The following is a 27,651-nucleotide window of genomic DNA, read 5'->3' as shown; positions in this document are numbered from 1 at the left end:
GAGTAAGACAAGGTGCCTCACAACTGGAGGCAGGGTCTCAAGAGAGACAAGTGTGCAAGCTCAGTGCCAAAGAAACCCTTTACTGAGTACTGGGAGCCGCTCCTGGGAGGGCGGCACATCTGTGACTCGAGGGAGCAAAGGGGGCCAAGGTGCTCAGAGGCAGCCATGTGGGCAAGTGGAGGTCCAAACTGCATGCTAGTCACCTAACAGAGGGTTTCCTTGGCTGACTCCATCATCTTGGAAAGATTTTGGGCTGTAATCATTTGATGCTCTTTCCTAGGTCAAGACTGAATAATCTGAGTGTCCACTGCCTTTCTCTTAGGTGCTAGCTCTGCCCTTCCCACTTATCCATCTTGATTCAAGACTCTGTTGGAATAAAGGCAAAAGTAGCAAAAGGTGACCATAAACACTTTTGAATCACTCCCCAAAAATGGGCATGGGGACAGTCTAAGAAACTGCCACAGGGTTAGAGAGGTGGCAGAGGAACTTTATTTCAGGAGATTCAGCGTGTGGAGTGATGCCTCACGCTCTGAGGGCTAGGGAAGAAGAGTATTTTCACTGCTCCCAGGTCCATTCTCCCATCACCTGAGGAGGTAACAGAAGCCTCAGCTTTTAAGTGGGAAGTCAATGCCCAGAATAAGACTTTGTTTTTTGCAGCAAGATATAGCTATGCTCCTAACAGTGGGACGTGAGTCGGGGGAAGGTGTATAACTCCCGAAACATGTTTCTAAAAAGTGGCATGGGGTAATTTGTGCCCTCTCTCTCCCTTTTCTATATTCTTAGTTTGGATTGTGAAATGGCTGGGGAGCCACATCGGGCTGCACCTTAGAGATAGCAAAATTTAAAGTTACTAGAAGGTGGTCACAGAGTGCTATGGACCCATAACACTCATCCTGACCCATAACACTCGTCTCGTTGTGTAAAGAGCAGGGGACACTTCTGTCTCGTGTAAACCAGTGTTATTTGGGGTCTCGGTCACACACAATTATGAATAACAGTTACAGGTGCCAGGGAGCACAATACAGTGTTGACAAGAACAACATGCAAGGAGTTGGCACTTGGCCACATAGAGCACCAAGGCCACAACACAACATGTTAACCATGCATTCACATTACAAAGGACTGAGTTGCCCGGTGGCCAAATGGGAGAGCGAAGGGAATCAAGAATGATATCACGATGAATATCTTACCTTTTTCTTGCTACAGTATATTTGCCACTTTTTCTCAGCTGGAAGTGCAAACATGGCTTCCCTGTGTTTGTCTGTGAGGTCAAGTTCATCCTAAGAAGAAAGAAAATAATTAGCATGTCATGGATTAAATGTGATTCCTATAGGGAACACTATCAGTATCATTGGGGAGAGAAAAAAAACACCAACACATATTTAAATGAACCTGGAAAAGATCAAAGCTGTGTCAAGGTGTGTGTCACTACCTTTAAGACAGCATGTGCTGGCCAATGGCCAGGCATGGGACACAACAGGATGAACAAAGCACAGCCTCAGAAGTACTGAAGAGAAGTGGGCCCCACTTTGACAGTCATCCTGAGCTACTGCCAATGGCTCTGTAGGGTCCACTGAGTAGTGAGGCCATCAAGCAAGGGAGTTTAGGATTAATTGTATTAAATCAGGGTTTGTGGGGGTTGACTTTACAAACACTGACTGGCTGGATCCTGTAGGACGTGGACATGATGTGGGGGAGCAACGGCTCTGGTTTGAATGTGAAATCTCCCCCAAAGGTCCTTGTCTAAAGGATTGGTCCCCAGTGTGGAGCTATTGGGGAGGTGATGGAACCTTTGAGAGAGCACCTAATGGGAGGCTCTTAGGTCACTGGGACTGTCCCCCCAAGGGGAATGCTGGGATCCCAGTCTCTTCCTCTTTTTCTCTTTTGTTTCCTGGCCATGAGGTGAGTGATTTTGCTTAGTCACAGACGTTTGCCTTGATGTACTCTCTTGTCCCAGGCCCAAAACAATGGAGCCAAAAAGATCATGAATTGCAGCCTCAAAACCTGTGGGCCAAAATAAACGTTTTCTTTTTATAAATTAATAATTTCAGGTATTTTTGTTACAATGACAAAATACTGACTAACAAAGCAACAATAAAAAGACCAGGCTGTTGTGACAGACTTGGTACTTTAGAGACACCATGGCCAATTTAGTTGAAGCACTGAGTTATGCAAAGGACCATCAGATAAGCTAGGCATGGTGGTGCACGCCCGTAATTCCAGCAACTGGGGAGGCTGAAGCAAGAGGATTGTGAGTTCAAAGGTAGCCTCAGCAACTTAGTGAATATGAATAAGTTCCCACCCTAAGAGGCTTTTGTGTTTGTCTGCAGCTCTGCCACAGTGTGGTGTGGACATGCAGACACAGAATGTTGGCTTCATATCATATACTCCTACCACCATTTAGTCATCAAGTCCTATTACATCTTCCTTGAAAAATCTTATGATTTCCTTCTGTTACTTTCCCAGTGAAATCACCCGAACTTACTTGTGCCCTAATAACCTCTCGCTTGGCTTCTGGCACAACCTCTCACTGCTCCTCCTGGCCTTTCCAATCCTTACTCAGCACTGCGAGAATTCTCTTAAAGTAATAGTTCTCAAACTTGAGCGCATGTCGCTATCACCAGGTGGGCTTCTTAAGCCACTAACAAGCGAGTGCTTAGGACTGAACAGGTGGGAGGAGGCGCATGCACGCCCAGTTCTATTCAGTTTCCAGGTGCTTGTGATGCAGCTGGATCTGGAAACCATACTTCAGAGTCACTGCCCTGTCTGCAGAGCACCTGTGCTCTTCCAAGTTCCTAGTTCAAAAAAACTTCATTACTTCCACAGTACCTGAAAAGCTAATTACCCATTCCTCAGCCTGACTCTTGAGGTCTTCCATTTATAACCCAACTTACTTTGTCAGGCTTGTTTCTAGTTATCCCCTTACACCAGATCTCATTAACACCTAACACCTCCAGAGCTAAGGCATGCCAACTTCCCCAGAGAGGTTTATAGTCTTATAAAATCTGTTTCCTCCTCTTCAGGATGGGCATATTATTTCTCTTACCAGGATCAGGAACGTCAACTAAACATGTCGTAATGCCTGGCACAGGGTGGGAACTGTACTGTAGTTTCTCTTGTTATGTGAACACAAATGAGTTTCTATTTTCTTTTAAGAGCAAGGTAAACAGTTAAGTCAGACACACACACACACACACACACACACACACACACACACACATCTACACAATTACATCCACACAATTACATCCAAACCACAAGAAACTAGCTATTAAGAATTTCAACAATGAATAACCAGGAAAGGAATGAAGGGTTTTTACAGAAAATTCCATGATGAGGGAACATGTTTAAAATGTAAGAATTTTGGCATGCAACTGTTATAGATGTGAAGTAATTATTTTCTTTCTGTTCTTCCTTTTTAAATTTCCTGCAAGTCACACCTGGTCTTATCTATTGAAGAATGGGGGAAATAAGAGTAACAAATCACTTCCCAACAATCAGGTCAGTTAATCAAACAGCTCAGTTTATATATTGCTTAGTTTGGGGAAAAGGTGTTTGATTTGTGAGAGCAGGACAGCACAATTAACAGCACATCCTTTACTACACTATAGCAGTTTTTGCTAACTGAGCAGACATGTGAAGAAAAGTGTAAACCCTAAAGCCTAGAAATTCACAGCAAAGCATATTAATAGTACTTGACATTGCTGTTAGAGGTAGACAACTTCTGCTGTGATGCAGAAATTACCAATTTTAAATCGAACACAGACAAAAAATAAGTTAAGGGCAGATGGCTTCAGGTAAAAAGAAAATTTTCAAAAAAGTGAAAAAAATTTTAGATTGGTATAGGGTCTCTGGATGTAATTTTGGGTTACAGTAAGGAAATTGTAAGGAATACAGGGCTGGAGGTATGGCTCGGTGGTAGAGTGCTTGCCTAGCATGTGTAAAGCCCTTGTTTTGATCCCCAGCATCACCACCACCAAAAAAAAAAGGGGGGTGGGGATAATGATAATAATGCATACTGATAATACCAATAATATATAATAGCTAACAATTTTTGAGTAGTTTCTATTTGTTTAACAATAGTGTTTCATGTGGATTAATATATTTTGGCCCTCATATCAATCCTAAAGTGGGTAATATGATCACATTTTTCACAGATTACGCAGTTTGTACAAGGGGCCAAAGCCAGCAGAGAAGAAGTATAAGAGTCCAGGCTGCCTGGTCACAGAACTACGGATCCCGTGTTCTTAATCACCACACCGTTCAATCTGTCAACCAACCAGCAGGCAGGCAGGATCACAGCACTCATGCAAGACATGAAAAGTCTCCATGCGCTTTGTGTCTGTGAGCAAAAGGAGGTTTTGTTGGCAGACGCCTGTGGGTTCTAGGCCTTGCCCTTATTGTTTACGCAACCTTGAACAAGTGCTTTAACCTCTGAACTCCAATTTCTTCATCTGAAGACAAAACAATAATATATTCCTGTCAGTTTTCTCAATGATTCACCCTGCAACCAAAATTTTATTGTCATTGTTATTTGTTTGTTGAGTACCTAACTGAATGCCAGGCATTTTTATATAGGCCCGGGACAGACAAAAAGCCAACATCTTCTCGTGAGGGCAGAAGGGAAATCACATAATCACACTATCATGGGATGGGCACACACTAAGTTTTTGAGAGCCTGCTTGTTGTGGGAAAGATAGGACAGTGTCCCAGAGAGGTGAAGTGATAGCTTAGAGATGAACAGGAATAAGGCAGGAAAAAGCCCTGGAGACAGTCAATGGAGGCTGTGAAAGCCACTCTGAACTTTGTTCTTTATCCTCAGAGCAATAATCAAAAGTCACTGGTGAATTCTGAGCAAGCAGAATGACAGATCAAATTAGGCAATAATTTAATCTAGGGAGTGCCTAGGCATAATGTCGAGGATGTAATAAGACTCTCGCCCCTCCATTCCAAAACATCTCTGCTGTGACTCATTCTCTTTTAATCACATGGCTGAATCAAGCATGTAAGACTCTCAGAGACTATCACAGCCTTAAGAGATCCATTAACACTTCCTGGCTGTCCTGCCCATTCCAGGACCAGGGCCAGGCATTATAAAGAACACAAAAATGAACAACACACCCTGCCTTCAAGGAATATATCCTCTAGTTAGGAAGTCAAGATGACACAAAGCTTTAAAGGTTCCTTTCTTTTCAGGATAAATTCCAAATTCCATAGCAAGTAAGGGCCTTCATGACTGGGCCTCTGCTGCTGTGCCCCGCCCCTCACCTCCTGCAAGGGCAGCGCCCTCTAGTACTTGGGATCCCAAGTTGCCAACCTGTGAAACTTGGCACATGCTGTCAACTTTCCCCAGAAGTCCCTTCCCAATGGGTCTTAGGAGCACTCCTACTCATCGAAGCTTTTCCAGAGTATCACTATTCCCTCCAGGTAGCCCATGTCGCCATTCCTGGGACAAGGTAGTAACTCTGTGCTTTATGGTATTTACCACATGGCTACAGTTATGTTTCTGGCAGATCTGACTCCCATTATGGACTTGTTCCAGTGGGACAAGAACTCTATTTGTTCTATTCATCCCTGCACTAATTTCAGTCCCTAAAACAACATCTGACACAGTAGGAATGCAAAAACAAAAACAAACAAACAAAAAAACACCAACAACAAAACAAAAACCAGTAAGATAGGAGGAAAGTGGGGAAAGTAGGAAAACTGGCAAGGAGAGAGAATGGGGAGGGATGCTGTAAGATACAGTGATAATCAGTGCATTTTAAAGATTAACACCTATTCTTTACTTCTTTCTCTTTTTTTTTTCCCTCCAGCAAAATGTACTTATAGTGAAATGTACAGATCTTAAGTACGCCATTTTTGAATTTGGCAAAAGCATACACTGAAGTGGTTGTAGCACTTAACACTTTAGAAACTGATGGTACCATTTTGCATTCCCATCAGCAAAATATATGGCATTTCCAGTTACTTCTCGTTCTCACCAACATTTGTTGCTATGTCTTTTTAATTTTAGCAATACCAGTTTATGTGAAGTATAACCTCAATGAAGTTTTATTTTGCATTTTCCTGAGGACAACTGATACTGAATATAACTTTCCACATGCTTATCAGCTATTTCTATGTGTTCTTTTTGTGAAGTAGCTATTCAGATCTTTTGTCCATTTTTTATTAAATTGTCTATCACATTTTTATTGACAAAAAGGAGCTCTTTACAGATTATGGAAATATCAACTTTGTCAGACACAGGTCCTGAGAACACTTCTCCTAGCCTGGCTTGCCTTTTCATTTTGTTAGGGGTATATTTTGATCACCAGGTGTTTATATTTATATTTTTGATGACATCTAATCTGTTGAGATTTTCCCCTTATAACTAGTTATTTCAAGTCTTAAATTTTTGTAACTTATGGACCAAAAAATACATCCCATGGTTTCTTCTGGAAATTGTATATAGTTTTACTTTTGGCTTCCATACTTGACTCTGTCATCCATCCCATACATCCTACTCCTGGATGACATACAGTGCTTCTCTAGTTATGAACAGTTGGGCTGCTTCTGCCTTCTGTCCTTTCCTGTTACTTGCTCTCTTTGCTGGGTACAGAGAGAAAGAGAACACAGGTGATGGAGGAAGGAAAAACAATGGGATACAAACTAATTTCAGAATCACTCTGACAGATTTGTTTATTTAATCTCTAAAATTACTTCAAAGTAATGTTACAGGAGATTTTTATATTCTGATAATTAATTAAAATATTCAAAGAAGCAATTATGGGAAACAAAGCAATTAGGATCACTGTATCTCAAACAGTACCTCTGCATGTGAATTAAACAGTACAGAGGCAGAAAGACGTAGTGTTTGCCTGAGGCCAGAGGCAGAAGAGAAGGTCAAATGGACATGGGGGAGGTGGGTCTGGAAATGCTCTAGTGGTGACAGTGGCACTAATGTGAAAACTTATTAAACTCAAACTTCCATTTATAATAAGTGAACTCTGTGACACATAAAGTACACTTTAATAAAGCTGTTAAAAGCCAAGTCAAGGCTGGGGTGTGGCTCAGGGTTAGAGTGCTTACCTGGCATGCACCAGGCACTGGATTCCATTCACAGTGCAATTTTCCTTCTTTCATATTCAATATCTCAACTTTTCTCTCTCTCTCTTTCTCTCCCCCCCCCCCCAAATCTGAAGGTGTCCCAGGAAAACAAATGATTCCTAGGCAGACCTGGCAGAGAAAATAGATTCTTCTATTCATAGTAAGGAAACCAAATGCTGGTTGAAAATGTAGATAAACCAAGGAGTCACCTTAGAGGAGAAACTGGAAAGAAGGGTATGAAGAAGGAGGCACCACTGGCTTCTCCACGTGTCAACCACCAAGCTTTCCACCAAAATCAACAAGCGTCATCAGTTAAGGCCCGGGAAGTGCACGGGGGAGCACTGGTTACGGGATCCTTCTTCTTTGCCATACTATTCTTTCTGGCTTGATTTTGAAACTCAATTAAAGGACATGATTTAGCAAGTGATGAGAGGAGAACCCATGCACAGGCTCCTCTTGGAGGAGATATTAATTATACTTTTATGTATTTATAAAATGTGTACTTTATACAGCTAAAATATCTTGGACAAAAGACATTATTACTATTATAAGAAGGGACCTCTGAGGGAAGCCCAGCTGTGGGAACTACAGTCTAGATCTCGCCCCTAACAAAGCACATTATTAAGTCCCACTGCGGAAAGCTTCTGCACATACAAATGCCACCCGTCCTCCACTCTGGAGTAAGCAGGCAGCTCTGTAGAGAAACCTATATAAATCAGAAAACAATTGGCACAGCACAAATCAATCTAAGGAAACGGATTGATTTGGTAGATAAAGGGAGGGAAAGAGTTTTGAAATAATATACAATAAGGGTCTTGAATGTGTAGAAAGATTAACACTTTCTAACAGTGAACTCTTTTTGGAGATTTTAGCTAACTGAAATACGACGTTATTTGTAAAACCTCCAAAGCAATATTTAAAGCATTTATTCTTTGAAAAATCAACCAAATCAATAAATTGCAGTGGGCTGGCAGGTAAGTTTCTGGGTAGCAAGAAATCTCTAAGACATTCAGGATTTCTATTTCTGATGAGTGAAGCTAACCCTTTACATACACACACATACGCAGACAGACAGAGGTGAGGAGGACAATGAATGATCTGGGGCACAATGGAGTTAAGACATGCAGGAGAAGCGCACAGTCCCAAGGGATTACCCTACTTATCCACTCACTGTTTTGTGTATGCCTGTGTCTTGGGTTTCATCTTTTTGTTTTGTATTGTTTTACTTTTTAATGGTCTTTGACAAGCTAACCGTCCATCTGACTCAATGTCAAGAGCTTGCAGAATTTCCAACCCTATTATTACTCAGACAAGTCTGACTTTTCTCCTTCAAATTAGATACTTCTGGTATTTGTCAAAGCCAACAGGCCCAAGTCACCTAGCCTAACCCCAGTCCGGAGTTTCCCAAAGGCCCAGCAGGCTGCACCTTTCTGGTTTCCCTCAGGAATACACCAACATTAGCAGTGTCCGCTCCGAAATGAACCCTCCCTTGCCACTCCACAGTACCAGAAATAGGTCAAGTCCCGGTGAGGACAGCAACCAGAACACAAGTCAGCAGTCACGGGGACAAATACAACATCGAGTGGAAAAGGCCAGACAAGGCAGATGGAGGGCTGGAGGGTGACACTTTGGCAGCAAAATTAAAATTGAAATATTACACTTTTATAAATGTATGGAGAAAATGTACTGTTAGACTATGATAACTCACTAAACTTATAAACATGCAGCCCCGTCAAAGCAAACCACCATCACATCCGGGAATCATGAATTGCCAACACAGCTCTTAAAGTTTAACTGCAATGACTCTGAGATCAGTACCATATTTCCATGGTGGTAGTTAGAAATCTGAAAGTTAGATAAGTCTTTTGTCAGTTTAAATAAAGGTGTATTCAGTGAATTATTACTTGCTCCTAACCAGCCAGGGAGGCCAGAAATGGAAAACAACAGAGAGCTTTAAACCCCAAAAGGGATGTGTACACACAGAGAACAAACCTGGAAGGTTTCCAGCCTCTAAGACCTCTGCCAACATTCTTAGTCATTGTGCAGAACGCCACAACCTGACTCACCACCACCTACACACCAATCGTCTCTGTGTCTGACAGGCATGTTTTCATTCCATACAAAAATAAGAAGTAAGAAATCCCACAAGCAGAGGCTGACTAGTAGAAATAGTTATTAGCTTCTTACTACCGATGGTTTAGTGTCTTAGACGATTCCCTTTCTTTCCCTTATTGCAGGCAATGCAAACTAAATTTCATTTGCTAGGCAAAGTCTGCCACTAAACCTACAGACTTCTTATTCAGCTTTTGTTATTCAATTAGGAACTCATCGTAGTGACTTTCTTTTAGTTAATCTGAAACACCAGCAGAGTTTCCCAGTCATCTAAAATAAACAACTCTGATCTCAATATCTAAATCATCTCCCAATATCCATCCAGCCACCCAAATTTTAATCTGTCATCTAGGGCAACTTCAGTTGCCAAAGCTTAACAGAATTTCTAAGCAGTGTTTTCCTAACTCAAGGCAGGAACTTTGTCTAGTGGGACACAGAGCCAGCTGTACAGTGGCAGCTGAGTAAGGCACCCTGAGGCTCAGTGGGAAACTCTGAAGCCCAGCTCACACAGCCCCCTTCTCCACAACACCAGCTCGGCTTTCACCAGCCCAGGCCCCTCCCACACCCTCAGGAGATTTGCTGGCAGCTCATCTGACACATTTAAGCTTTAATTGGGTCAAAAGACAATCTAGCACAGTGAGTCTCTTCCTACAGCACAGCTATGTATTTACTTTACCATGTGATAAATGGTAGAGAGACTTTCAAGAATAGAAAATATTTCTTAAGCACTATCAATTACTCTTATCCTTTAATCCACCACCCTTCGTGGGGACCACTGATGTTTCCATAGTAACAAACAGCGCACCGAGGAAGATGACTAAAAAGAATGACAGATGAGTGGGGTGGAGGGTGGGTGCAAGGATCAGCCCAAGCCTATTACCACTACTTCAAGAAGTATTCAAAACACAAACCCAGCTGCTAATGGATTCAGTAGTCATTAATCCATACATGCATGTATGCATTCATTCAGATGCTTACTGTGTTATGCTTCAAGAACTAGTTATCCATCCATCCATCCATCGCTCCACCCATTCATCCATCCATCTATCCATCCATTCAGACCACAAGCATTTATTGAGCAACTACTCTGGGCAAGGTATTGTTCAAGGCTCTGGAGATCCTGAGACTGAAAATGCCAGAACTAACGCTTGAGCCATTCTGCTCTGGTGTACAAAGGTACATATTCATAGTGAATTTCACATGCTGAGTTATTTATAGGGGAATAAACTCAAGCTGACTGCTGAAAAGATGGCAAAGGATTTTCTGACTTCTAGATCCAATATGCCCATCTTTCCTGAAACGAATCCATGTGTATATTCTAAGGGAGTTTTCAGTCATTTGATTAAATTTGGTTCTTAAGTACTATAATGTGTAATGAAATAAATAGCCAGCAAGTCTAGGACATTTCCAATAAATTCACTTACAACTGGGCAAGAGAAAAAAAATTTCAATTTTTTTAGGGATCTGGTTTCTCCCCACCAAAATTCCAGCTCTTCCTTCTAAAGATGTCATTAGTCACGGACATCTCGTAAGAGCCATTAAGAAACAGTTTGAAATTCCAGAGGAATTCTGGAAATTGAGAGTGGTGGTGGGGAGGTTCCAAACATAGCAGGTAAAAATTCTCAGACAATTTAGGACTCAAATACACCATCCACGTATTAGACACTTGCCTTCCAAAGGCCATGTCACATGTTTTATAAGAGTAAATGATGGTATTTAGATGATTCTCAGAGCATCAAAATATATTCTTATGTCCAGAATTTGTAGGGAAAAAAAAAAATACACAACTACCAGATCCTTCTAGCCATCACTAAAACACATTTACAAAATTACACTTGACAGCCTACCTAAACACCACCTCTTTTGGCAATCGAATTATTCTCCCCACCTTTGAACACCGATATTATGCTTCTTATATGGGATTTGAAGGGAGTAGGCAAGTTAGTACAATATATTTGACTTTGTGTAATTCACACCTGGGACTAAGTTAAATTATCAGGTTTTAAATTGCAGCTTAAGCTAAGTAGGTCCATACCATTCCGGTCTCTTTAGGATTCATATAAATAGAAAATATCAGGTCCAAGGGAATTCATAACTATTTCCCCAATAGCATTATAAATCCTGATGTGGTTTTGTACTACTTCTGTTTACAAAGAATCTTTTCCTGTTTCTTTCCTCTATCTCTTTATGCTCCCCCATTTCAAGTTCCTTTGATCTGATACTAAGAAAAATCCAGAAATAAGTGATTACTAGATTGATAATGGATCTAACATGAAGTCAAAATCCAAATTTAACAGCCACTGAGCCACATCCCCAGCCCTATTTTGTATTTTATTTAGAGACAGGGTCTCACTTTTAATGATCTTTGTGAGATAAAATACAAATTTTAGACTACAAGGAAGAGTTCTACCTTGGGCTTTAATGGCCCATTTAGTGAATCAGAAGACTAGAAGGAAACTTTCGAGTCTATCTCAACCATTTTACTGTCTCTAAGCAGAGAGTAAGGACTTCAGCCAGTACAAAGAAGTGTATAAAGTCCACTGGGATGAAAATCTGCTGCTAATCCTTCTTTGCTTCTTAGAAGCCATGCAATGTTCTATTCAAAAGTAAAACAGATAGAGGTGACCAAAACCACTTACGTCAACATCAGCCTGTATCACAAACCATCTGCTATTCTCAGGGCCAAAATAATTTATTTATCAAGTTCTGGATTTAAGATCATTTTTTGTCACCTTTACATTGATTGTATTTTGGCAGTAGTTCACATTTACTACATAGGAATTTTAGCACTGCACACATTTAAGTCCATATCTACATTTTCACTTCTCTTTGTGATATACTGCATATTTTCACACTGTTCTAAGCATTTTTCTGTGAATTCATCAAGTTGGTTTATCCATAAATGCTGTACTGTCAAGGGATGATCTACTCATTATTTTTTCTTCTCTGTCAACTAGTTGTGTCTATTAGACAAACACAATTTTCTCCTTTGACCTTTATAGGTTTGTCAAATGAAAATGAACCTCATGGAAACAGAACAATTTTAATGTCAATTCCTTCATTAGAGTCTGATTTTTGGCTTCCAGACAACAGGGTACTCTGAAACTATTCTAGACATGTCTTTGAAGTCTTTATACAGTCTGGTTTCCTCTACTTAATTACCAAGTAAGGCTTTACACTCTAATTAAGAAATAATAAATTAAAACTATGTCTCCTTAACAGTATTTTTTTCTCTTCTATCAGTTTAAAATTAAATGTTCCTACTACCCAATTTTTTCATCTTTCTTGGAGACAGGGAACTGAACAGTGCCTGTGAAAAGCTCTATTCTTAGTCATGGTCTTAGTGTAAAAGGCAAGTTTTAAAAATAAAGAGATAAAACATGATGAAACTCTTCATTGATTCTGGTGACAATGAAAGCAAGCTTAAAATATCTCTAGTAATGGAAACAGAATTATGTCATCCATCTGAGAAAAGAGGTAACAATTCTCGTGGCTGATAGGACAAAATTTGTACACTGGTAATTCTTAAGTCAGAGTTGGATTCCTACAGCCCCTTTCATACCAAAGTGACTTCAGAGTACATTGAAAAATGAAGAGATTACTGATGTAGGTTCCCAAGTGAATGTACTTGGCACAGTGACTGTGAATTCATCTAAATCTAATCTATCAACTAAAATTCTCTCATTCCTACTATCTCGGTTTCTCAAATTCTGTGCTGGTTACTAATGTTGAGAATGTCCTAAAGAACTTAATGAAAATTTCCCAACATGAACTATCTTTATGCATGATTATATTTTGAGAACATATTTTCTTACCCTACTGTATCCGCCATCATTACCTTTTCATTTAGATTTAACTTCGACAACCCTCAGGAGTACAAAGGGTGGTTTTGTGACCGGTAATGGATTTCTCAACACATTTCTTCAAAATATTTCACACTTCCTAGAAGGCACAATACTGGATATCATCTTAAATCATTTGAACCATTGGCCAAATAAATGGAAAAATAAAAATTGGACTTGAAAGAAAACAGATTAACCAGAAAACAGTAAAAAATAGAATCGGTAACATTTCAGGATTAGAGAAGCATGGGTTCATGCGGCATATATTTCCAGCTAACTGTAAATTCACAGTGCTGTATTATAAATGAAAGTTTTCCCTTAGAAGTCCATGAAACGAATACTAAATATATAACATGTGAGCTATAAGAGGTGAGATTTACAATAACACATTCAAAAATAATAACCAGACTTTGTTTTAAACTTGAATTTCTCCCTTAGAATCTCATACAGGAAATGCAGTTGGACATTTCGGCCACTTCATAGGGCAAAAGAGCTGAGGGTGACAGAAGCAGAAACCTTAAGGAGGATACCAATTCCCACATCAGTGCTGCTGAGAGAGGCACTGCAGGAAACCCTTAGCCCTGGGGATTCGCTCCGGAGAAGAGCAGTGAGGAGCTCCTAGTAATTCTTCTCCTTTCTATTTCAAAATTAAAATAGCCAGAGGAGGTGTATGTTCTCAGAAGAAGGTGTCTCACCTCAACAACAAAATGGGAAACATACTCAGAATCTACTCAGGGAGACCTGACACCATGGTGAACCTTACCAACACCTCACAGAGGCTGTAGAGAGCAATGGCTGTTTTTATAAATGTAGCTAAGTAGCAAAATGTTTTGATGTGCTATGCTTTCTCCAGTTCACTGGGAAAACCTGTAAGAAAGCAGAGGTGTTCTCCTTGGGTTCAAGGAAGAATTCAAGATATATATTTAAATAAACAATCCAACCAGGACCCACCTGCCTTTTCCAGGCTTGCTTCTCAGGATCTCCAGTCCACACCCCACGCCCCAGCCTCCTATTTTTATGCTCCACCTAAACTGAACTTCTTTCAGTTCCTTGAGCCTTCCACCATTCTCTCTCACCTCCCAGCATTTATACAGGCTATTCTCACTGTCTGAAATACTCTTTTCTCTCCTCTTTGCTGAGGTAATTACTTCTTATTTTTCATGTCTCATATTAAATGTCACTTCCCCCAGGAAGCCTTCCAGGATCCTTCACACAACATAGTAACAGTAGGAGTGGGTGTCAGGAACAGTACCCTCCTTCCCCAGCATCTTTGGAATTAACAGAGCTAAGCTAAGGAATCATGCAAATGGAATTCAAAATACCTTCCTCTTACTCATGAAAGCTGCATTGGAGAACCCAACTTTACATCTGCAGACAACTGAAGATTTCAATGCTGAATTAGACACCCACTAGTCAGTCACATAGATGGCCAGATGACCGTAGAACTTTTCAAGGGGGATCTTACTGTGAAATGTATACTATTAAGGGTCACAGACTGTGTGTTTTCTGAAATCAGGTGGATTTGCAGCAAAACAGAAAGGAGAAGGAACTGAGTTCAGTATATTGCAAAGAAAAGTAGGACCAATGTGATCTTACAATATGTGTAATCAGAAAAATGAGAGATTACACTCCATTTATGTATGATTTATCAAAATGTATAAATGCATTCTACTGTCATGTACAACAAATTCGAACAAATAAAAAAATTTTTTTAAAAATCCAGAACTGTGAGAAAATAAATTTAGGTTGTTAAAAAAAAAAGAGAAAGAAAGAAAAGTAGAAGCTGGAAGAGAGGGCTGGAACGTTATTCCCGTAAAACTTCCTTCTCCTGAAAAAAGGGGGGAATAAAGACTCTTCCCTAACAAAATGTCCTGCTTAAGTGACCCTTCTCACAGATTAGATCACAGTTGATGAGACTGCACATGTAGGTGCCTGTCTTCTCTGCTAGACCTTCAACTCCACAATGTCATCAAGGGACTGGCACAGGCAGGCATTTAACATGCATTCACATCAAAACTGTCGGTCAGTCAATGAATGACATATTCTTCTGTTTACCCCAAAGGAAATCTGCTACTGCTAATATTGAGATGGAAAAAGTCATTTAATGAAGACAATTTAGATTGTTGTCAAGCCTCAAACTATTCAAATATGTTGGCTGGGGTAACCTAAAGACCTTTAAGAGCTTGTAGTAAAGAAAAGAATATAGCTAGCTGCATCTTATTTTAAGGAACCAATCTCAGATTGATGGTGTTCTTTATTTGGACTAAGGCACAGAGCAAAGAGGAAGAAGTGGAGAGGGGAGGAGGAGGCAGGATAGAGAATACAGAAAGAACTAATGATCAAAAGGCATAAAATGTATGATCAGCAGAGATTAAACAGATACTCAATTTAATGTTTTATTTGCAAATATCCCAAATAATTTAGTAATTCTTGGCAGGACATTTTATTTCTATCTGACAACTCACAAAAAAAGTAATCCCTACATTATATGTCCTCAGTCCTTTAGGAACCATTAAGCAGCTTGAAATGCAGCTGGTTAATCAATTAAAAAGGAATAAATAAGAACAAGTGCTGCTGGGCATAGTGGTGCCCACCTGTAATCCCAGTAGCTCAGGAGGCTGAGACAGGAGGATTGCAAATTCAAGACCAGTCTCAGCAACTTAATGAGGCACTAAGCAACTTAGTGAGACCCTGTCTCAAAATAAAAAAGAAAAAGGGTTGGAGATGTAGCTCAGTGGGTTAAATCTCCATGTTGCTGATGAAAATGTAAGATGCTACAGCTATTTTGGGATAGTCTGACACATGTCAACGGGTAAACGCAGAATTCTCTACAGAGAAGCAATTCCACTCCTAGGTATATGACCACAAGAACTAAAAACATATTTCCAAGCAAAAACTTTCATGTGAATATGTTTGTAGCAGACTTATTCATAATGACCCAAAACTGACAAAATCCCAAATGTTCATCAATGATTAGAGGATTGTAAAAATGCAGTATATCTGTACAATGAAACGCTATTTAGCAATAAAAAGAAATGAAGTACTGCTACATGCTACTATGAATGAACAGTGAAAACATGAGCTAAGTAAAGAAGCCAGTCACAAAGGACCATCTATTGCATGATTCTGGACATGAATTGTCCAAATTCTCAGAGACAGAAAGGAGACTGGTAGTTGCCAGGGGACGGTGGGGCTGAGGATCAATGGGGACAGATGGTTAATGGACATGATGGTTGTTCTTTATGGTGATGAAAATGTCTTAAAATTGATTTGGGGGATGACTGCACAATTATGTGAATACACTAAAAGTCACTGAATTGCACAGTTTAAATAGGTAGATTACATGTACGTGAATTATGTCTCAATAAAGCTGTTGGTTTAAAAGATAGGCAGGATATGGAAGTAGGACCCCCAGAAACCACTGCCTCCTGCGACTGGGAATACTGGTTCCCCTGCCTGGGGCAGGGAGCCTGCTAGAGAACTGGCCACCTTTTCAAAAAGATTCTCACATGGCCAACTTCCTAACCAGTTTTGCTCTTTTAATGAGATGATAAGGTTGCAGTAGGTACTTCTGAAAGAAATCCACTTGGTATCACTTTTTACAAAAGTCATGAGTGACTCATCAGAGAGGGCAAACTAGCTTACAATGGCTGGCTCTGATGAGAGGTTTTCCAATAAAAGCAGAGATGAAGAAGCCTGCAAGCCAGGACCCATGATGGCCCACTCACAGCAAGCAAATTTGCTTGAAAGAAAAGGGATAACACAGGGTATTTGTTTAGAGTGTTGTGCCTAGAAAAACAAACAACAACAACAACAAAAACATATCTCTCATCCCTCCTGTTGCACTGGGATGTAGGGAATAATGTATCTGTTAGGTGCCAGACTTTTTAAAGAAGTTATCTTCTTTAATCTTCACACCAATCCTCATTTTATAGGCAAAGAAACAAGTTCAGATTCAAACAGAGACCATCTTGAAGGAAATCTCCCTAGGCTGCAGAGCTGGCAGCAAGAAGAGCTGTCTGACTCCAGAGTCCTGGCGCTCTCCGCCACCACTTCCTCTCCTGTACGTGGGCAGAGGCAGAATTGCTTCTGCAACTGCTCAGTGAAACCCGGAGCAGGAGTGTCAGTGGTTTTGAGCTCACCTCTCTTGCCCCAAGCCTCCCCTGGCAGTTAGAAGGATTTGTGGTCTAAGTCCCTGAAGTCAGGACTAGACAAAAATCCATCGTCACTCACCAGGACAGATACAAACCTCAAGATAATCTGTTTTCCAATGGTTTTGGCTTAAAGTTCTGGTTTGGCATGGGGTTTTTAACAACTAACAGCTGTAGGCAATTTTCACACAGAATAGAGACATCAATAAGGAAGAGAGAATGGACTTTTCTCCCTTATGAATGCAGAACAATGAGATGTCTTTAAGAAGTCCAGGGATCTGCCACCATATGGGCTCCTGCTTTGGTCTCATTTTGGGAGCTAACAGAATGTGAAATGGACGTAGGATGCCCACTGGCTCCGGTACCACTGAGGATGTCTTCAGCTATGAGTGACACCATCTCCTTAGGTTGACTTTCGATTGTAAAGTACTTTGAGTAAGAAATGGAATAAGCCTGTAAATGCATTCTTATGTCCTCCTTGACTGCCATCATGGTAGATGATTCACTGCCCCTCCCTGGGAGAGGACTATGTGTCCTCCACCCACCCCAGTGACCTCAAGCTTGGCCATGTGACCTGTGGTGCCAGTCCCTGCAGGAAGACACCTGTGTTGTCAAGTGTGGCCCTGTGAGCTACACTGGCAATGAACTGAGGGCACAAAAGAAGTGTTGCTTTCAAACGTAAGCTTAGAGCCTGCTAGAGGATAGTGTGTTCTAACTCTGATAGCATCTATAAAAAGTTTCTCACAAAGTTATTATTTCAATCCTATCATTAGGCTAAATAATGATACAGTGCTTAAGTAATAATGTCTCTCACAAAGGATCAAGGACAAATTAGGAAGTATGACTAGTTTTTAATAAGACATTAATACTACACATTGGGAGTGGGGGTATGGGAGCAGCGGGGAATCCCAGAAGGTGTGAAGTACATGAAGGGATTATTTATGCACACAAGTATAGACTCGGAGTGGAATGAGGACAAATTAGAAAGGCAAGCACTTGGATGTAGTAATGCCACCCTCTTTAACTCCTCCTCTCCACAGCTCATTGCTGACCCTGAGGGTGCAGGCATAAAACAAGGACAAGGGCCATTTCAGTGGAAAAGGGCCATTTCAGTGGAAAAGGAAGTCCATGACAAACCAAAAGAACCCATCCACACCCCCTCCTTTTCTCCCTCCCTCGCTCCCTCCAGTGCCATAGAAATCTGGGACTCACCACAAGTTCACTGAACATGACGTCCAGCTCCTCCGCAGGGGGCATGGGCAAGGCTGGCTCCATGGTCTGAAGGGCAAAATTGCTATCATTTCGCAGTCGATATGTGATTTCTGGGTGGTCATTATTTCGGAAACAGCAAAAGATGAATGAAATCCCCCGTCCGCCTCTCTTCCTGGGAGCCATGGCTGAATTCTGTCCTCTTTCTGGATATGACTAAATTCTGTGAAAAGAGACCAAGACATGGTTAGGAGTGCAAGAGACAAAGAATGCTTTGAAACATTAGACCAATTCAAGAAAGAGCCCCCTGTGCTGGTGGCAATGTGTGGACCCTGCAGGAAAGAGAGGTTAGCCCCAAGAGGGCTCAAAGTCTAGCTGGGCAGACATTCACTTGCTGAATGTTTTCTGTGACCAACTGCTGAGCCAACAGGGCAGCTTCACCCACTCCACCCCACAACATGCTCTAACCACATTGAGCTACTGGCCATTCTTTGTACATCACTTTCCTTTTCCTGCCAATCTATTTTGTTCTTATTATTCTCCCTATAAGAATGACCTTTTCTTCCTTGCCCCCTAGGAGATCTCATTCATCCTTTAAGTTCAATTCCACTTTCTCCTTCACTTTCCCTTCCCTAAGTGGAATTAATAGTACAATATATATGACAAGGAATATGGCGGAAGTCAGTCCAGCATGTATCACAATCTTGTTCTTCAAGCATCCTTTTAGAACATGATAACCCAAAGGGGAACAGAGACACTGTGCATTAAAGTCCTTTGTGGCCCTAATGCCCTGCTCAGTGCCAGGAGAAAAAAGGAGGCATTCAGTAAATGCTTATTGTGTTGAATAATTTCATTTCATGACAAAACCAAAGGGACTTCACATGAGCCAGAAGGGTCAGAATTTTTCAAACAAAAGATGGTATGAGTTCACCAATAAGAAAATGGTTAAATAATATATCCACACAAAAGAATCCTACTCATTCACCAAAAAGAATGAGGCATCCATTTATGTAGATAAGGAAAACTGTTCAAGATGCCATAGAGGATACATACTAAATAGTACAGGATTACATGTTTTAAAGAAAGTGTGATGTATTTGAAAATATATACAACAAGGTGTTAATAACAGTAACCCCAAAAATAAAAACAAGAAAAATGGAAGGAGGTTGGAGAAGTATTTCTTTCTCTTTATAGCCTTTTGAATTTTCATCACAAAAATCTTTTTAGTGACTACAAAGTTGCTTTTTTGTTTTTTTAAGTTACTACTACATGTATTGCCTTGGAAAAATTTCCAAATGATACCATCAAATGAAAAAGCAAGTCAAAGAAGAATAAAGTCCTCAGTATGATGCCAGTGAATCTTTTGAAAACAATCTCACACACACAAAAAAACTAACATTTACATGTAAATGCATAGTAAAGATATGCATTTGGAAAGGTATCCAGCAAATTCCAACTCTCAGAGAGGAATAGAACTGGGAAAAGGCAAGAAAGGGAACATTCTTTTCATGCTATAGTTTTAATAATGAACATTATTTGTATTCAATATTTTTACGGAGTTTTCATTTTAAAAAAAGTACGGTCGAAAGGGAAAAAAAGCTGAAGAATTGTCCCTTTAAGGGCTGGAAAGAGTGGAGGGGAAGAAACACACCTCTGGCAGGAAAGCTGGCAGAGCAAAGGCAGAAATTCCCCAGAGGAACAGCAGGGAGTCAGACTAAACAGTGGGCTGATGAGTCTGGAATCATCCCACAAGCAACAGGAATCATAGTTAGCCATCGGCCTCCCCTACTCTTCTCTTTAAAGACACAAAGAAGGCAGATGTGGCTGGGTCTTGATTGCACTAATATTTCAGAGTTGAGGACAGGTGACCTAGCTGGAGAGGCTACCAGGAATGCTGAGTACCCCCCAGAGCACAGAGCACTGCCTGTCAGAGATGCAGTTAATGTCACCATGCTGACAGTTACTGATACACCAGAGCATGTCCTCACAGACAGGGCTGACACTACGGTGGGCATTTCCTGGAAGGCAAGGAAAGACCCAAGGGGGAAGTAGAGGTCCACATCTATCCTGGAATTGGTTTCAGAGTTGCTACGCAGGATCAGAGCTGTGGCACCCCAAGGTGGAAGCCAACAGGGAGAAGCTACAGGTAGATAAAGGAAGATTCTCCAGTGTATGGGGATAAATGGGGATAAAGAGTCCCTGGCTGTGTTGTCTTCACACCAAATTACCTGCTAGAAATGTCCAAGGCATAATGTACCCAACCCATTATACATAAGGTGCCCCAAACGCCTCCTATCCAGCAGATATGCAGATTTGGATCTTTCCTACAGCTTCAATCCCAGCAGCTCTGCTTTCATCTACTTTGGGTATTGAAATATTATATATCAACTATTTTATAAAAACCTTCTCTGGCTACTCATGACCATTAGAAGAGTATGCAAAAGCCATGCAACGGCCCCCAGGGTCACCACAATCTGGCCCCTGCTTGCCTTTCTAACACGCATCACTCTTCATGAGTCACTGCACCTCATCCACACTGGCCATGGTGGCTCCTGCCTCACAGTCTTTGCAGCAAGTGTCCATGATTGGCATGTCCAGGCCCACACCTGTGCATGGCTGATTCTCATCACTAAGGCCTCAGTATCTTCTCTGAGAGGTCATCCCCAACCTTCCCAAAGTAGTAGTAATCTTTCCACACCCTAATCCTTATTCTTTTATCCTGTGTGATGAAGAGTGGTAGTTGTCACTATTTGAAGTTATCTTATTTGACTATTTATGCAGGCTGAGGCCTTTAACATATTGCTCACTACTTGTCCCCAGCACATGGAATACAGATACTTACATATGTAATGAATGAATATTGGACTTAAATATATTTTTTAAAATATCATTTTTAAAAGTTGTTCTACTTCAAAAAATTTTAAAACTATGGGATATGGGATGAAAGTCAAAGAAATCTTAAGTTTTACCTATAAGATTTTGAGCTTTTAAAGAATAATGTATTCACACATAATTTATATACTTAAAAATAAAAGTATACACACAGAAGAGAGAGTAGGAGTGTGTCAACTTTTAATTTAATGGTTAATTGAGAAGAGTTTTTGTTCTTAAGTCTTAAAAAGTAAAACTGGACCCATCAACATATGGCATCATCCAAACCCCAAGTCTAAAAATCTGTCACCAATTTCTTGATTTCATAATTAATATTATCAGTAAAAGTTCTCGAAAACAACTATGACTTGTAGACACTGGTAGAGTCAAGCCTTCTGCGCACTCTAAGTTGGCGAGTGGAAGTCTCTGGGATGGGAAGGCTAAGAGCAGGGTTTCCATCATGGAATCCTGCATAATGCTCTAACTGGCTCTGAAATAAAGATGGAGCAGAGACATCCAGTGTCCCACTCTGTTGGAACATACACCTTTTGGCCTGGGGTGCATGTACGTGCAGAGGTTATATAAGACCTGTGTAGTACCTGGGATTCCTTTGGCAAATGTGTATGAATACCTACTATTTACCAGACATCATAGTAGACACTGAAGGGTACAGAAATGAGTCACCAGGAGCTTATAGCCTGGTGGAGATGGTAGCACACCAAGTCATTATAACAAGGTAACAGGACGTGTCCTACCTGAAAGTGCTAGGTAAACAAGCAGGAAACATCTAGGTGAGATCAGGAAACAGTCCCTGACGGATGAGTGGGGTTTTGGTAGAACATGGAAAGCAGGGTGTTCAGGCACAGGGAACCATACAAAAGGCATGAGGTGGGCCGAGCACGGTGTGAACAAGGATTGAGAGGCACGATGCAAACTGTGCTGTATCTTCCCATGGCAGAGCCCTGGGCTCTCTTCTACTCAAAATCCAGTGGTATGCCCAGTACCATTCCAAACTGGCTTTCGGTGCCCCAGTGGATTGTTTTACATATACACCTTTTTTTAGTTGTTGATGGACCTTTGTTTCATTCATTTATTTATATGTGGTGCTGAGAATCAAACCCAGTGCCTCACACGTGCTAAGCAAGTGCTATCACTGAGACACAACCCCAGGCCCAGTGAACTGAATTTTAGCTCAACTTTTTCATCTTTTCTATTTCCCTAAAAATATCTTACACTTTACTCAGTATGCCATTTTCCATGCCTCATAACATCCTGTGCTCCTCTCATCTTCTAACCAAGTGCTCCCTCGTCCTTTGCTGCCCTGGTCTTTGTCTGTCACTATCCTCCCACCCTGAGAGAACCAAGCCCAAGAGTACTTGGTTCAGTGAGACATGTCTACTGCTCACAGTAGATGAAATCTGGTTCAACATTTCTGAAGGGCAAATTATCAAAGCCTTAAAAAATAGTCCACATTTTGCCCTAGTATTTCAACTTGTGGAAATATATTCTCTCTTTGTGTAGCCTATCAAAGATGTCTACACAAAAGTTTTGAAGGCATTATCAAAAAGAGCAAATGAATGAGGTCGCAAAATAAGTGCTAGTAATAGAGGACTTTACGAAAAGATAAGTAAATAAATACATTATGGTACAACTAGGTGATAGACCACTAACCAGCCCTTTGTAAAAAAAAATATGTTCAAGGACATACAAATAATTGCAACATAAAAGTTAAAAATAGGTATGTAGTAGCCTATTTTTGATAGAAAAAAAATTCACATATATAACCAGGAAAGAAGGATGAGAAAAATGTACCAAAATGTGAGAAGCAGTTAGTTCTGTGACAGATGTGCGCATTAATTTTTTTGCTTATTTTAAAAAAGTAAAAAAAAAAAAAAACCCTCTCTGTTCTTTCCAAGTTATCACAATGAAGGCATACTGCTTTCATAATTAATAAATTAGATGAGATTTAAAGAATTTTTTTTCATTGGCCAGGAATGTGGCTCAGTGGTAGAGCACTTGCCTAGCACACATGAGGCCCTGGATGACCTTTAGTACCACCCCCCCCCACCAAAAAAAAACAAGGTTATAATGATCTATACAACCAGTTTCTCAAACTATCTGTGGTGAAAGACTTGTTATTTCCCTTCTCATTTGTTATAAGTAGATACTTTTATAAAATATAGAACACTTCAACGATGTTAAATTGTTTTTTTATTTTTTATTTTTACAGACTGCATTTTGATTCACTGTACACAAATGGGGTACGACTTTTCGTTTCTATGGTTGTGCACGATGTAGATTCACACCATTCATGTGATCATACATGTACACAGGGCAATGATGTCTGTTTCATTCCACCATCTTTCATACCTCCACACCCTCCTCCCTCTCATTCCTTCTAAGGAATCTAAAGTTCCTCCATTCTTCTCTTATTCCTCAACCCCACACCCACTATGTATCATCATCCACTTATCAGGGAAAACATTCGGTCTTTGGTTTTGGGGGCTTGGCTTATTTTACTTAGCATGATATTCTCCAGTTCCATCCATTTATCTGCAAATGCCATAATATTATTCTTCTTTATGACTGAATAATATTTCATTGTGTATAGATACCATGGTTTCTTTATCCATTCCTCTGTTGAAGGACATCGAGATTGGTTCCACAATCTAGCTATTGTGAATTAAGCTGCTATAAACATTTCCGGATGCTTGGAATGCACACACCTTTTGACCCAGTTATCCCACTCCTCGATTTATACCCAAAGGACTTAAAATCAGCATACTACAGTAACAATGTCAAATTGCTATAAAGGTTTCTCTAAGTTCTTGCTATCAATTCTTGTACCCAGTAGAGGTTGGCAGCAACAGCACTGATAGACACTGGGTCATGGGAATTGAGACTTATTTCACTAAAATATAACTGTTAATTTTGTCTGCAGTATGAGTCCTCAGGGCAGGAACCACATACCACGCAGAAGCCCTGCAATGTCCTATTGCCAATTAATTGAAAAGAGATTGCTCAGGTCAAGGTCTGCATCATTGTGTGCGTGAGTGTGACAGGGTAGGGGGCAGAGTTCATGCTGCAGGGAGATGACGGTAAGAAAATCAAGTAGACTAGCGCTTGCAAGTAGGCTATGGTTCAAGCTTCCCTTCAACTTCATTTTCAGTCACCTCTTCCAGGCAGTCTTGCTAATCTACCTAAACAGACATGGTCCGGGCTCTCTTAGCATTTTGTGACCCCCCCATGATGCAGACCCAAAGGTTAACAGCAATTTGAGAACTGGGTCTTTCTTCCCTCCTTCAAGAGTCAACCCCATATGGAAAAATGTCCATGGCATATGTTGCTTAGTGCCTCACACACAGTACAACCAAAGTATTTGGGAAATAAAGAGAGCAATAGTTTTACTTTTGCATTTTGCAAGTCGTTTCACATAAACCCAAATTCCATTACATCCTGCATCAAGGGGGGCCAGGGAAATTATCTAAAAATCAATCCAAAACATTCTTCGAGTTTTAAAAAGAAAATGCCAACAGTTCTATAAGAAAAGAATAGGAAGGTGCTGGCGAGTTTCTACAGTGGGTAATAAGATACAGAGCCTATTACAGTCAAGAATCCAATTGAAATCATTTTAATAAGAATCCAAATTTTGTCTGTGACAGGCAATTTGTGTTTAAAAGACTTGGTAAAGGCCAAAGGCCAAGTTTTTATGGTGGCTTCTCCACGGAACCACAACCCATCCTTCGACCATAGAAGGCGGCATGTGTTTGAGATTCCCAACCAGCAACTATATTATATACATATTTGGAAATCCACTATCAGATCCTCCTCTCTCAAATACAGACCAAAACAGGAAGCAAGTAATCATCCCATTGACCCCTCAGAGGTCGCAGCCACATACAGCCAGCCCTCCTACCTGCTCCAGCACCTCCCGATCAGGAGTGAGCCCACAACCACTGGGTGCATGCAAGTCACATGCCATTCACACCCATCACTTCATTCCATCACAGGGGAGATGTGGGTGAGAGGGATCCAGTTAGGAAGAGAGAAGTTTGAGGGAGACTTGGCTTGCTGGGGAAGGTAGAGATGCTCATGTGGAGAAGCCTGACTGGTTGGGAGCCGGTAGGGAACTTGGTAGAGGTAGGTGATCTTCCTTCTCAGCAAGGCTGGAATCCAGACTCCACCTCTCCAACCCAAGGCCAGGAATTCAGCCTCCCCTCACCTTCCATCACAATGACTACAAGTTTCTCTCCCATGTCCTTTGATTTCCCACTCTAGGGACTGGCAGATCTTTTTTGCAAAGAGCCTGACAGTAAATACTCTAGGCTGTTAGGCTTGCATTGCAAGTAGTCGACCTTGCCATTTTGCCATGAAAGTAGTTGCAGACATCTGTAAAAGGGATCTGTCTTGAGTTCTAATAAAACTTGACGGTGGACACTGAATTTCATACAACTTTCTCATGTCACTAATAAGTATGTTAAAACTTACCTTCAACCACTGAACATGTACAAACCATTCTTAAACTGTTGGCCACAAAAGCAGGTGGCAGGCTTGTGTGCAGGTCACCAATGACTGTCTTGTTCCTGCATGTTTGTCTACTTAATTGTTTAAGCAGCTGAAGACAGTGTGATCAGGGACGGCATACCAGATAGGTGACACTTAGCTGAGACTGAATAGACAAAATGGGACCAGCCCTGCAAAGTGTCAGGGAAAAGGATTTCAGACAGGAGGAGTGTGTGCATTGAACCTGAGCAGGTAAGGAACTGGCAAATTTGAGTCATGGAGGGAAGACAAAGGTGGTGAGTAATGGGAGGCTGGAGAGGAGAGGGGCTCAGACTGGAAGAGCTGTACACTGGAGGACCAGGTCTGGCATACTTGATTTTCCAGCCCTCATCTTCAAACATCCTGAACGTTGCCCAAACCCAGGCCCCACGCACACGTGAGCTTGCCAGCATCAGACCTTGACACCAGGTGCACCTCTGAGCTCGCCCATCAGCCCAAAGCGTTTTCCTTCTTTACCTGACCATCTTTCACTCATCATTCAAGACTCCACTCCAATAATGGTATTTTTATGGGCCATAAGTTTCTCAGGGATGGGCACACATTTCTTACCACACCTCTTATGCCATACACATAGCTGAGCGAAATGTTTGTTTTTAAGCTGTTTGCCCCACTAGCCGATGAAATCCTGAAAGCAGGGACTAAGTTTTGTTCCGTCTCTGACACACACTATATTCTCAATAAATGTTTCCTGTATGCAAAAGCATGAATGCTTAAGTGAGCAGATGGTCCCACCTCTGAATTTCAGGCATGTGTGACTGGGTGTTCTTTCTGCAGTTGTCTTTGGATCTGTTTCTCACAACGACCAAAAAATTTGAAGCCAGTTGGATCACCAGATACTCCTTTGCCACTTGTCAAGCTTTTCTGATGCTGTCAGTAGCTTCACAGATGGATGTCACCCTCAGAGTATCTGCAGTTTCCCTAGAGCAAGGAGCTTCTGGGCTGAAAGAGCTGGGGCTTGCTTTCTCAATTCATTCCTAAGTAAGCTCCATTGGAAATAGATCCGCTGATAAAATCTTTTAGATAGTTTTCCAATTCCTTACCTTCAGTGGATGCTTAACTCAAGAAAGAATTCACTTACTCAGCTATTGTTGCCTGACCCTCCTCCTTATGACAGACTGGATTAGGAGACAGAAACACAGAAGAACCAACACTTGGAAATCACAGCCTAGTGGGGACTCATCAATGAGTGAACAGGGGACCTGGCCCTTCTCTAGTCTGATGAAGAGGGAATGAGCAGTTCCCGAAACCAGAGTCCTAGGTTTCTACATCTTGGCCCCTTTTTAATCAGATCAGCCTAAAGGAAAGGACTAATTCCACCATGACGGCTGGGCCCTCAACCAGAACTCTCTTCTAATCTCAGCTTCTGGCACTCTTGCAAAGGAAGAAGTCACCTCTGGGACATCCAAAATGCAATCCATCTATAACATTACAGATGACTATTGCTATGTTGTGCACAAGGAAGCAATTAAAAAGCTACTTAAGATTCTGGAGCAGGTGCATTTTGCTTAGCAAAGAATAAGAAATTCAATCCATCTGTGGTCTAGCTCAAAGTCAGAGTCATTTGTACTGCTCTTTAACAAAACAAACAAGACTCTCAATGTAACAACAGTCAAAAAATGAGGCCAAATTTTAGGGAAATTTGATGATGATTCGGATGATAAAAACATGGTAAACAGTGCACAAGAAAACCCTTCCTAACACTTTTCCTTTGGTAATGCCAAGTCATAATACACATAATAAAATTTGTTTTCCACAAAGCAAGATACAATCAGCGTCTAATATATGGGGAAAGTTTAAAGGTTGGAGATGACAAA

General features: G+C 41.0%; 1 protein-coding gene across 4 annotated transcripts in view; it reads right to left on the bottom strand.

The window, feature by feature from the left end:
- Window positions 1-27,651, bottom strand: part of Daam1 (dishevelled associated activator of morphogenesis 1) — a 159,758-nt gene that overhangs the window by 74,850 nt on the left and 57,257 nt on the right. For all 4 annotated transcript variants that reach the window (XM_047538382.1, XM_047538385.1, XM_047538383.1 and 1 more), the window contains 2 exons: window positions 18,407-18,626; window positions 1,191-1,280 (listed from right to left, as the gene is read on the bottom strand). In XM_047538382.1, coding sequence (XP_047394338.1) covers window positions 1,191-1,280; window positions 18,407-18,589 — 273 coding nt within the window. In that variant the 5' untranslated portion in view covers window positions 18,590-18,626. The remainder of the gene's footprint in view (window positions 1-1,190; window positions 1,281-18,406; window positions 18,627-27,651) is intronic.

Source organism: Sciurus carolinensis, chromosome 2, assembly GCF_902686445.1.
Source record: "Sciurus carolinensis chromosome 2, mSciCar1.2, whole genome shotgun sequence".
NCBI classification, from domain to species: Eukaryota; Metazoa; Chordata; class Mammalia; order Rodentia; family Sciuridae; genus Sciurus; species Sciurus carolinensis.
The sequence above is the reverse complement of the archived record's forward strand: the minus strand, read 5'-3'. Positions and strand labels throughout refer to the sequence as shown.